The sequence below is a fragment of the Octodon degus genome, unplaced genomic scaffold, assembly GCF_000260255.1.
Source record: "Octodon degus isolate 3935 unplaced genomic scaffold, OctDeg1.0 scaffold00113, whole genome shotgun sequence".
Classification (NCBI taxonomy): Eukaryota; Metazoa; Chordata; class Mammalia; order Rodentia; family Octodontidae; genus Octodon; species Octodon degus.
This window is the reverse complement of record NW_004524689.1, coordinates 4,695,796-4,706,970: the sequence shown is the minus strand read 5'-3', so window position 1 is coordinate 4,706,970 and position 11,175 is coordinate 4,695,796. Positions and strand designations below refer to the sequence as shown.

General features: G+C 56.2%; 1 protein-coding gene across 10 annotated transcripts in view; it reads right to left on the bottom strand.

The window, feature by feature from the left end:
* Camta1 (calmodulin binding transcription activator 1) overlaps positions 1–11,175 on the bottom strand; it is a 766,244-nt gene that overhangs the window by 222,530 nt on the left and 532,539 nt on the right. For all 10 annotated transcript variants that reach the window (XM_023699407.1, XM_023699408.1, XM_023699410.1 and 7 more), the window contains exon 7: positions 2,164–2,235. In XM_023699407.1, the coding sequence (XP_023555175.1) occupies positions 2,164–2,235 (72 nt within the window). The remainder of the gene's footprint in view (positions 1–2,163; positions 2,236–11,175) is intronic.

The window sequence follows — 11,175 nt, the reverse complement described above, 5'->3', positions numbered from 1 at the left end:
TGCAAGTGGGCCTGGAGCAGGCGGAAGTGGACCTGGAGCAGGTGGAAGTGGTCCTGGAGCAGGCAGAAGTGGACCTGGAGCAGGTGCAAGTGGGCATGGAGCAGGCGGAAGTGGACCTGGAGCAGGAGGAAGTGGGCATGGAGCAGGTGGAAGTGGACTTGGAGCAGGTGCAAGTGGGCAGGGAGCAGGTGGAAGTGGACCTGGAGCAGGTGCAAGTGGGCAGGGAGCAGGTGCAAGTGGGCCTGGAGCAGGCGGAAGTGGACCTGGAGCAGGAGGAAGTGGGCATGGAGCAGGCAGAAGTGGACCTGGAGCAGTTGCAAGTGGGTATGGAGCAGGCGCAAGTGGACCTGGAGCAGGTGCAAGTGGACCTGGAGCAGGTGCAAGTGGGCCTGGAGCAGGCGGAAGTGGACCTGGAGCAGGTGCAAGTGGGCATGGAGCAGGCAGAAGTGGACCTGGAGCAGGAGGAAGTGGGTCTGGAGCAGCAGGTGGTCCTAAGGGCAGGTGCTGGCCCAGAAGCTGGGTGCAGAATGGACTGTTGCTTGGGCAGGGTGCCCAGGCCAGCTGGGGACAGGTAGGGCAGGAGGAAGAGGTGTTCTGAGTGGGAGCCATGAAAACCAAAAGGAAAAGAACCGAAGCCAGACTCCAGCTGGGGTGGGGCAGGGTGTGGGAGGCCCAGGACGGTGTTCTCAAGGGCTGATTGAGACCCATGTGGTTCCTGGAAGTCAGAATCCAAGTCTTGGGGAGCAAAGAGGATACTGTGTGACATGCCAAGCATCCACTGTCCAAGTGGGGACCCACACTCTGCTCCTGCCTCAAGGGAAGGAGAAAACGCCCTGCGCCAGGGTGACACACTTTGGGGGAGAGTCCTATCACCAGGACACCCACGAAGCACCCCACGACCATGCCACAACTCCTTTCTCAAGGACACAGGTCTAAGCAATCAGAACGCCAGCCCCTCCCATGTCAGCCTCCCTGGGGGACAAAGCCTGGTCCACTAGCAGCAGGGCACAGTGTAGAGGAAGCAGGATCTTTGCGGAGCAGCACAACCTCACAGTGTCGGGCACTGCTTGCTAATGACCTTGCTGAACTCTCCTTGCTGAGTAGAAAGGCCTGGAGGCTGGGAGCCCGGGGCAGCTGCTGGGTGGAGGAGCTCAACCCGGCTGAGCTTCAGCCTCCTCCTCCAGGTGGCTCTGGGCCCTGGGGCCACCCTACAGCCATGTTCCCAGGACCCACCGCCTTCCTGGCCTCTGTGGCTTGTGAGGCTCTTTCCCTTGTGTGCACAGGCTGCTGTGCTGGGGGTCTTGTTTCCCCATCTGCTGGTTCCCTTGTGTCAGAGACTCCCAGAACCACCCAGGCCCAATGGTCTGCTATCTTGGGCAACAGTGAACACAGAGAGTAGGCCCGTGGCAGAAAGGGCCTCAGAGAGCCATTCCTGGGGTCAGGTAATAGGAAGAACTGGGGTGACAGAGCCAGGGGCATAGGGACAGATTCTACAAGAGCAGCTGTAAATCAGAGGACGAGCTTAGAAAGGGACCCAGGCCCAGCTGCCTAGACAGACCACTCGGATCTTCCCACCCATCCTGCAGCACCTTTTCCACGGCAGGATGACTTTCCCCAGCAAGAGGCTGGGTGGGTCCCACATAGCCCTGCCTTAGTCCAGAAATTCTGAGCACAAGCACACAGGTAAAAGCTACCCTTCCACAGGTGTGGCAGACACCCATATCATCACTACTCTCTCTAGTCCCTCCACAGCAGACATCAACAATCCATTACTGAGCTCCTGCCCAAGGAGCTATGGCTCCTCCTTCCCAACCCAATCAGTCCATCTCCTGTTCTCTCCAGCACCTCCACAGCAGACATCAACAATCCATTACTGAGCTCCTGCCCAAGGAGCCACATTCCTCCTTCCCAACCCAATCAATTCATCTTCTGTCCTCACCCAAAAGAAACCAAAGCACCTTGGAGCCAGGAACACCTAGACCACCAGCTCTCTCCCTTGCCTTGCAGCCAACAACCAGGCCAGCTGCTGAGCCAGCCTCTGCAATAAGCCGAGACTGCCACTGGCCCAGAGTTGCACCATGTGCAGGAGCCCCGTGCCCCCACAACGCCCTCCACAGACCCTTCCCAGCACCGTGTCGCAAGAATCCAGGCCCAGCCACCTACCTGAAGGAGCCAGTAGCACCTCCGGTGAAAGGTGGGGATGATGGAGGAATGGACATAGCAGCCGTACAAGCACTAGGGAGAAAGGAAAAACGAGAATTCAGTTGGAAAGAGGGAAGGGAGGTGGGGAGAAAGAAGACAGTGTGACAGGAAGGAGCAAGAAGGGCCACAGCCACCGTCTGGGACCCAGGCACTGAGAGTGGTGTTCAGGGGCAGCATTTAAGAAGCACTACACCAGCAGGGCCCTGCAGGGCAGCTGGTGCCTTGCCCCTTGGGGGCCTAAAGGCACCTGGGATCCCAGGACAGCTGGGAACCAGGAAGTGCACGGCACATTCATTTGAGGGCTTCAAGGGGCCTCTGAGGCTCATTTCTGAGCAGGCTGAGCCCCTTGGTGTATAGGAAGGACCGAAGCTTACAGGCTAGATTAAAACACATAAAGCACTCATGCCTGAGGTCTTTGCTGGATAGATAGCCTCAGCTGCAACAAGCCCAGGGTGGATGGGGACAGCCTGGGGCAGCATCAGGGTGTCTGGGAGACCCCTCTGATACACCCCAATCTTTTGTTTTTGAATGACTCTTTAGTCACCTATCTGTCCATTTGCTTTTTAAAGTATAGCTCTGCATGTATTGCAGAGGGATTTGGCTTTTCAAAGCAGCTAGTAGGATAGGATGGAAGGGTAGGATAGATTCTAGAAGGCCTGGGAAGTAGCCTGCAGGGGGACAGTGATGAGGGGCCTGGACCCAGGCAGGGAGGTGGAGCAGACTGGTATGTGGGCTGCACTGTGGCCCTGTTTTGGGGTGCTACATTGGGGAACACAGTCTTGCTGATGAGATGGGCTGGGGTCATGGGGTAACAACTGATGCAGTGTCCCTCTGGAAATCAAACTGGAAAAACTGAATGGGAGGGAGAGACGGAGGGGCCACCTGCAGACGGCCCTTCGGTTCAGAGAGGGACGTCCCTGGTGCCCAGAGATGGGGACCCACAGAAAAACCAGGACCAAAGCCTTTGGCCACAGGGTCCCCTGGCCTCCCATACAGACTCTAGGAGAAGGGAGTGGAGAGAGAAGGGGAGGCCGGCAGAGCCACGCAGGACGCGGAGTGGGGCGGCCTCCTTCCCTGTCTCTCTGTCCATTTAGCCTCGAGGTAGCTCCCACAGGGAAGCGGCCGGCAGCTCGCATCTGAGACCCTCACCAGTTATGAGTTAGTCACACCCCCAAAAAGACCAAGTGCTGTTTGGCTCCACTCAGCACCCATTGAAGCCCTGCCTGTCTGATTAGCAGAGTCGAAAGAGAAATCATTTTTGACTCTGGGATTTTGGCTTTAAGAAAATCAGATTTCCAATATGTTAGAACTTTTACAGATCGCTGTCAGCAGGGATTTAAGCCCTGTACAAACCAAACAAACAAAGCGGAAATTAATTTAAACAATTCCCTTGCAATTCTTGCCCACGAAATGTATTTATTATTAAGAAGGCAATATTCTTTCTTGAGTTTTCTGGCTTGTAGAACACTGGGTTTTGTTTCTGTGGTTTTGTATCTTGGTTTTGGTTTTCATAGCTTGCTCTGTGCAGAAAGAGACGCCTGTCTGGACTCTTGCTGGAAGCGCCGGCTGCAGTGAGCTCGCGGCCCTCAGCGACTTCTACTTGCTTCTTCCTAAGAACTGTTGAAAGGGGCTCCAGCCCCTTTGTGTCTTTGAAATAGAAGGCTGCTCCTCCCCGCTCCTTACTCATCTGCAGACCTGAGAGGAGCTTGCTTGTTTCCAATAGATTCCACCCCCGCTTCCCTCTGATGGGTCTGGATCCTGTTCCAGCCTCCTTGAGCCCAGGATCAGGGCACAGTGAGGAGTAAGCCAGACAGCCTCCTGCCCAGCCAGAGAAAGCGCAAAAGCAGCAGCCAGCGGGGCTGCTCTCCCTCAACACCCAAGGCCTGTCTGGCTGCCAGCCCAGCAAACCCAGGACTAGAGGACTTGAAGTGTCCCATAAGCAAAAAGGAGATGGAAAGAAAAACGGTGGTGTCGGCACCGCAGCTCATGCATTTTAATCGGAGGAGCCCTCGGGCCTTGCTCAGAACTTCAGAGCTCTAGTTTTAGATGTTACTCCAGCCGCAGTTGCGGTGATCCTGTGTCTCTGGTCTCGTCGGATGAGAGGCAGGATCTTAGGCAGGCGGAGGAGAGGACGCGGGCTGGGTGGAGGCCGCAGCAGCGCCGCCCTGTGCAGGGGCTCCATAGAGGAGACAAGGCCATGCACGGGGCTGCGTGCTCTGGAACCCCTGGGCAGTGCCACTGCCTGTGTGGCTCTGATGAGTGTTCCAGGTCACCGCTAGTTCTGTCACCTATCTGTCTTCCTGGCTGGGGCTCTAGGATGGGGAGTTCTAGCACTGGGGAGGAAGACAGGCAATGTATCCCCCACCTTGCAGCCACAGGACGTGGGGGCTGGGGGGGCACCTGGGAGGCTAAGCAGTTAAGGTCTCCTTGCGGCGTCCTGCAGGTCAAAGACTTGGAACTCACGCTAAGGCACAATCCTGAAAAATGGCTCTGTGTCGCCCACCTGGAGGGTTACACCTCAGGTTCAAGGAGACTGCAGGTCCCTTCTCCTGGGAGCTGGGGACGCAGTGAGAGGTTCCCTAGAGGCAGGACCAGCTTGAGGCCTGGGATCACAGTTCAGGGGCTCCCTGCCTGACCAGGCTGCAAAATAGGAGCTGTTTACCAGGGGAGGCTGGGTGGATGGAGAGCAGATGGGCAGAAGGGTGTGGGGACAGTCCTTGGGCCCGGCATGTGTGTGACCCTGTTGGTGGCTATCACCCAAGCAGGTAAGAAAGGCAGTGTCAGAGGAGCCCTCAAAGCTGTACAAATGGGCAGGGTGGCTGGGCCAGAGCAGAGGAAGGGGGCACTTCGGGAAGTGGAGAGCTCATGGTGGAGGCCAGGAAAGGAGTGGGAGTGTAGGCCAGGCTAGTAGACATGAAGATGGGTGGACCGGAGTGTAAAGTGCTCACAAGGGCTCCACAAGGTCAGATCAGGAAGGGCCACAGCAAGGAGGAGCTTTTCTCCCCACCCCACAGTGGTCAGGCTCTTGTTTGCATTTTGGAATCATGCTGCAGCAGTAGCCTGGCCAGGGGACAGGGACAGGGAAGGTACAGGCCACAGTGAGCAGCTTGGGAGCACCCTGCCGCAGCAAATGTCATTAGCAGTGAAGATAGAGAGACATGGACACTAGTCAGGCATAAGGAAGACACCCAGGCTTCTGCTAGACAGGCAGGGACACCCGGTCCCATTGCTGGGGGCTGGAACTGGTGAGGTACAGCAGGCCAGAGGGGGGTGATCCAGATTTCTGTTTGGTGGCTTTGGGGAGGTTGGAAGATAGCAAGGTTTGAACGTCAGAACCCCTGAGTTGCAGTGGTCACGCTAGGGCTGGTGCTAGCAGCCCAGCAAGGGCTGTCCATTCAGGCTAATCCTTCTCAGCAGACCTGGTGGGTGTCAGAGCAAGCTGGGTGTGCACCTGCCGGTCAGTCCCCAGAATGTGACAGAGGGGGCCTGGCCTCTTTCTCCTGCATGGCCACCGAAGCCCAGCCCTGACCCCAAGTCCCAATAACTCCTGTGGCACCGTCCTCACTTCGCAGTCTTTTTACCGGGTTCCAGTCTGTATGACAATGTCATTACCAAGCCAATTGGGGATTAATTTGCACAATATTTCACGAGGCAGTATATCAAATCCATTCCCTTTACCCACTAATCAAAAAAGCAATCAAGTTTGTCTGTAGTGATTTGCGTTATACAAACTCCTGGTGCTTTTTGATCAGGCTGTGGGGTCCCCTGGGGGCTTGCTGGGCTGAGCCTTCTATTTGGGGGTGGTGAGGGAGGAGGAGGGGGACCAGCTGCATCCCGACCTGTGGATTCAGTGTGTGTGTGCGCAGGACACATAGGAATGTGTGCCTTGGGCTTCCTCCGCTGAGCCTACACAAAGGAAGGGAAGAGGAAACGTGACCCGAAGAACCCAGGAGGATGGCGCCCTTCCACCAAAGCACCTGCGCAGCGAGGCCTGAGGGGCACTAGCGGGATGGCTGGGCCAGGAAGATTCTTTCTAATACTCAGAACGACGAGGCTGTGAGGGTAGAGCCTAACTTCAGTGGCTCAGGAGCTGACCACGGGACTGGAAGGCACTTCTCTGGGTGGGGCATGGCAGGGTGACCTTGGGGCCTATATGCAGCCCCTCCTTTGCAGCACTGTCCCCTCGCTCTGCTGCCCAGCCACCACAAACCAGGTAGCTTTGCTCTACCACACTCTTCCGCCATGCAACCGCATCAGAGACAGCAAACCATGGACTGAATCCTTGAAATCATGAGTCACATCAAACTTCTCCTTAGAGTTCTGGGTGTCAGCTATTAGGTCCCAGAGATGACTATGTGACTGATGTAGACATTAGAGGGGGAAAAAACAAACCCAGAAAAGAAAGATGATAGTATCGGGGGAACCAACAGGAGCTCCCTTCAATCCAAATGCTTCCCAGGGAACAAGTAACGCCCCTGAGGACAGTATCACTGCACAGCCCCCTCAAGTGTACCTCAACACTGTAGACTCGGGGGGCCACCAGAGGGGCCACCAGGGCTGGCCACCAATGGCCACAGTGGGCCAAGGAAGGGGGCAGGAGTTTCGATGGTCAGGACACTGGGATTCAACCAATGTTTCCTTTCCATACCAGCTCGTTCAGCAGGTGGATTCTGTTTCATTGTCTCTGTCTGTCTCACAGTCTGTCTTCCTCTCTCTCATACGCACCAGCTATCCCCCCACCCCCAGGCTGCCTCCTCGGGGGCCCTCATCCATGAAGTGGCCTGAGCCAAGCCTGGTGCGTGCCCGGGGCCCTGGAGGAGTGCATGGAACCCAAACAACTCTGCTGCCACAAGCTCAGTCCTGCCGAGAGTGTGCTGACTCACTGCACCCCGAAGGCCTGGAATACCCCTCCCCTTGTCCTCTCATCACCTGAGGCCCTCCCAAGACAGACTCCATCCCTCTGCCTCTTTTCTTCAGGTCCCCCGCAGGAGTTTCCCCTGCTCCAGCCACCTGGACAGAGTCTCCACACATGGCCCACCAGGGCAAGGAATCGACACAGGTGGCTGTGGGGCCTTCGGAGAGGGTGGGGTTTGCTGGAGGTGTTGTGCACTCCGGCATCATAAGCACAGGGCGGCTTCCATCCTAACTGCTTCCTTCTGCTGTTGTATGACAGCAAATAGACGTGGCTGTGTCCCCAGGAAGCCTTGATACTGAAATTTTTTACATGGCTCTCACATCTCATGAATCGTATTCATCCTGTGAATTTCTGAACCATTAAACAATATAGAAAAACCTAAGTGGGACCAGGAAGGAGCGAGAAGACCCCAGGCGCACGGAAACTCAGAATGGGTTTTTAGCAAATGAACACAATGGCGCTTAATTTGGTATGCTCATTCTCTGGGTCTGGGGATGGGCATGGCTTTTCCCTTCAGAGGCGCCTCAGCCTCCTATGAAGTTCCTCCTTTGGGGACCACAATATACTATTTTCTGAGGACAACCTCCACAGAAGGAATGGAGACCCCAACATCCAGAGGTCTGCTACTGACTTCCTCTTGTGGGAAAGCGTGAGCCACTTTTCACAGGATTGCTGGAGAGAGCTTCCCAAGTCTCCTCAGGCTTGTGTCATCCAACATGGCGGCCAGCAGTCCCCCGTGGCTGTTCAGATTCAAACTTAGATGAATAAACTTAAATGAAATGAAAGCTTTTAGTCCCTCAGCCATTCCAGCCATGTTGTAGGGCCTTGTGACACAACAGTGGCTGCCCTGTTGGAAGACACAGAGTATTCCAGAAGTTGTACAGGCTGAAGCTGGGATACAGGTTGGAGAGACATGGCTGAGACCCTTAAAAGGTAGGAACTTGGGGGCCAAGATCTAGAGAAGTTGGGGCTTGGGAGAGTCTACAGGGGGCTGGAATGTTTGAGGGTCGGAATCTGTTATTCTTCCCCGGGCGAGCCTGACTCAGCCGGTGAGGATTTCCAGAACCTTCTGTGCTTGTGATAGAGGAGCCTCCCTTCCTGCCCCTCTCAAAAGCCTTCTCTAATACAGGGATAATACCCGCTGTGTCCTCAGACAAGGGTGTTTACCAGTAATCTCCAGCCATAATCCTCTTTCATGAGGATTCCTCTGCCACCTCCTTTACAAACAGTCCTGCGTCAGGCCCTGGCAGCCAGGCTGAGAGGAGGGTGGGCCACTGCCATGCCCTCCTGGGGCTTGGCCTGGAGCTCTGCCCGGGCCCTTTGCCTCAGGCAGCAGCTGTCCACATGGTGGCAGTTAGACCAGGCACAGAGGTTTTGATGTGGGTTTATGTCCCTTGCTTGGATCTGGTGCAAACATGGCCAAGGTGACTGGGTCAAGGTGTGTCGGGGAGCAGAGGTGATGGAGAGTGAGAGGACAGCGGGAGAGGGACGATGGCCTGCCAAGGGTGGGCATCGTGCTCTCATAGGAGTGGGGCAGTGGGGGCTGGGGAAAGCTTCCAGCATCCTCCAGCTCTCCCCCAGCCAGCGGCAGCCACTGCAGGCCTGCAGTGCCCAGGGCACCCCAAAAGGTGAAACAGACTGGGGGCCCGGGAAGAGCTTGCATGGGGCAGGCAGAGGGAGGCGGGGAGGCCCTCCTGCCCGTCCTCTAGCTGCACAAGTGGCATGGGCCCTGGGCACTGGCCAGGTGGGCCAGGACTCGACCAAGATCACATGGTTTGGAAAAGGGGGTGCATGGGCCTTACTGAGCCTCATCTGAGAGAGCTCCTTGCTCCCCATGTGCCACCCCCATTCCCTCTCTCAGACATCTGTGTCACTAGCTGACAGTCTGGTCTTCTGCAGGGTCTGCCTGTGTCACAAAGCGACAAGCTCCAGGGCGGCTCCCGGGACCGTCCTCGCTGAAGGATTTGGTTCGTATTAATCTGAGATTAGACCAAATGATTCAATTCGCATGCTGCCTGCATGAGCGCTAGGCCTCAGAACTTGTTAAATAGTGAATTGCTTTAAAATGAGTCTCAGCTAAATGGATTGCAGCCTGATTCGGCCTCCAGGGTTGGGTGACAGCAGAGATTTGGAATATCAGATCATCACTGACCAGGGCTCTGGCCCGCCTCTCTCCTAAGACCATCTGCAACACCATCTCCCCAGGCAGTCGGTGGCCCTGGGCCTCAGAAGCCCCTGAGAGTTGAGACCCTTCTTCTTGGGGTGGCAAGTCTGGGGCCACGGGCTGGCACCACACTAAGGACCAGGTGGCCTAGCCTGGCTGGGAAGATCGAGCTCTCTGAAGCGGAGGAAACTGGGTGGAAGATTTGTGTCACAGCGGAGCAAGGGAGGCAGGGGCCAGGCAGCTGGGACCCCCACCACGCTGCAGAAGGCACCTGTGGCCCCCTGGCCCTGCAGACAGGAGGGGCCCCCTCCCTTGTCCTGCACCAGAATGGGCAGGAGCCCAGAGGCAGTGTGTGCTGGCACTGGGGCGCCTCAGCAAACAGAGACCTAGGAAGACCACATGGGGGTCACTGCAGACTCCGGGGTTCTGCCTGGGAGAGAGGACAGGCTTCTAGACTTGGGGGAGGAGGACAGGAGCTGAGGGAAAGCCTCCAGGGGGTAGCACGAGGGGACCTGCGGGACTCCCCAACATCGCCAGGGAGAGTTCTCAGTCACTTCTACAGTGGGTGCCCGTTGGGGGTGGGGGGCTGGAAGAGAACCCAAAAGAGAAGCCAGGGCAGAGCTAAGAGCCCAGGGAGGGGCCAGTAAAGGGATCCAGCGGGGGGAAATCCCATCCCGGTGCCCCCAGAGCGTGGGTTCCCCACCCCAACCTGGTCTCTCACCCTGGGGCACACTGCACCGCTCAGGAGAACCCACTGGGGCGCAGCAGCCCCAGCCCAGCAGTGACATGAGTGAGGATGGCGATGAAAATTAAATGAAGTTTCAGATAAAAAGGCATAAAAGTCATGTTTAAAGATATAAATAAGATCCCTGGAGATTAAGCTTTATTTTTTTTTGGGGGGGGGGTTTCCTAGATTAATAAATCAGTGCACATAAAATGGAATAATAACTAAAAATTGATAATGAGGTAAACATAGATTTAGACTGCAGGGCTCCAGGGTTCTAGGCCTGAATAGCACCACTGAGGTCTGGGCCCTGCTGGGGACCATGTTCAACCTGCGCTTCCCGACATCTCTGGCTCCCTCTGCTTGGGGTCAAGCCCAGGGACCCAGTGGGCCCACCTCTGCCTCTTTCTCCACGCTCTTGGGACCCTCAGCCAGGTCCCCGGGGTTCCCACCCTTCCACCCCCAGCAGTGGCCAGGCTGCTTTGGGAAATAGGCAACCAGCCACACAAATCTTGGAGACCAGAGTCCTCCCCACCGTAGAAACTGGTCCTGAAACTGGTCCCGCAGGAGGAGCCAGGACAGGACAGGCAGCAAGAGGCACCTCAGGGTGTGCGCACGTGTGCACATGTGTGTGCGTGGGCATGCAGGTGCATGTGTTGTGTGTGTGTGTGCGTGTGCTTGCGTGTGCACGCGTGTGCAGGTGTGCATGTGCTTGCGTGTGCACGTGTGTGCAGGTGTACGTGTGCTTGCGTGTGCACGCGTGTGCAGGTGTGTGGTGCACGCGTGTGCATGTGTGTGTGCAGGTGTGCGTGTGCTTGCGTGTGCATGTGTGTGCTTGCGTGTGCACGCGTGTGCATGCGTGTGTGTGCCCCGGATGTATTCTCAAGCAGCCATCTTCCACCTACAGGTGCTGTTCTCTGAGCCTGTTTCAACACAGCTCTGCTGCTTCTAACTCAAACACCTCTTGAAAATACATGATATAAATAATAAATAAACAAAGTGAAATTTCTTCTTTCATTGGATTTCCTTCCTCAGACCTATTTCTTGGAGCCTTGTCAGGTGGCTAGAAATGGTCTCAAAGTGGTTTATATTGATGATGGCCTCTTGCCTGCCTGCCCGCCCCCCTTCCTTCCTTCCTTCCTTCCTTCCTTCCTTCCTTCCTTCCTTCCT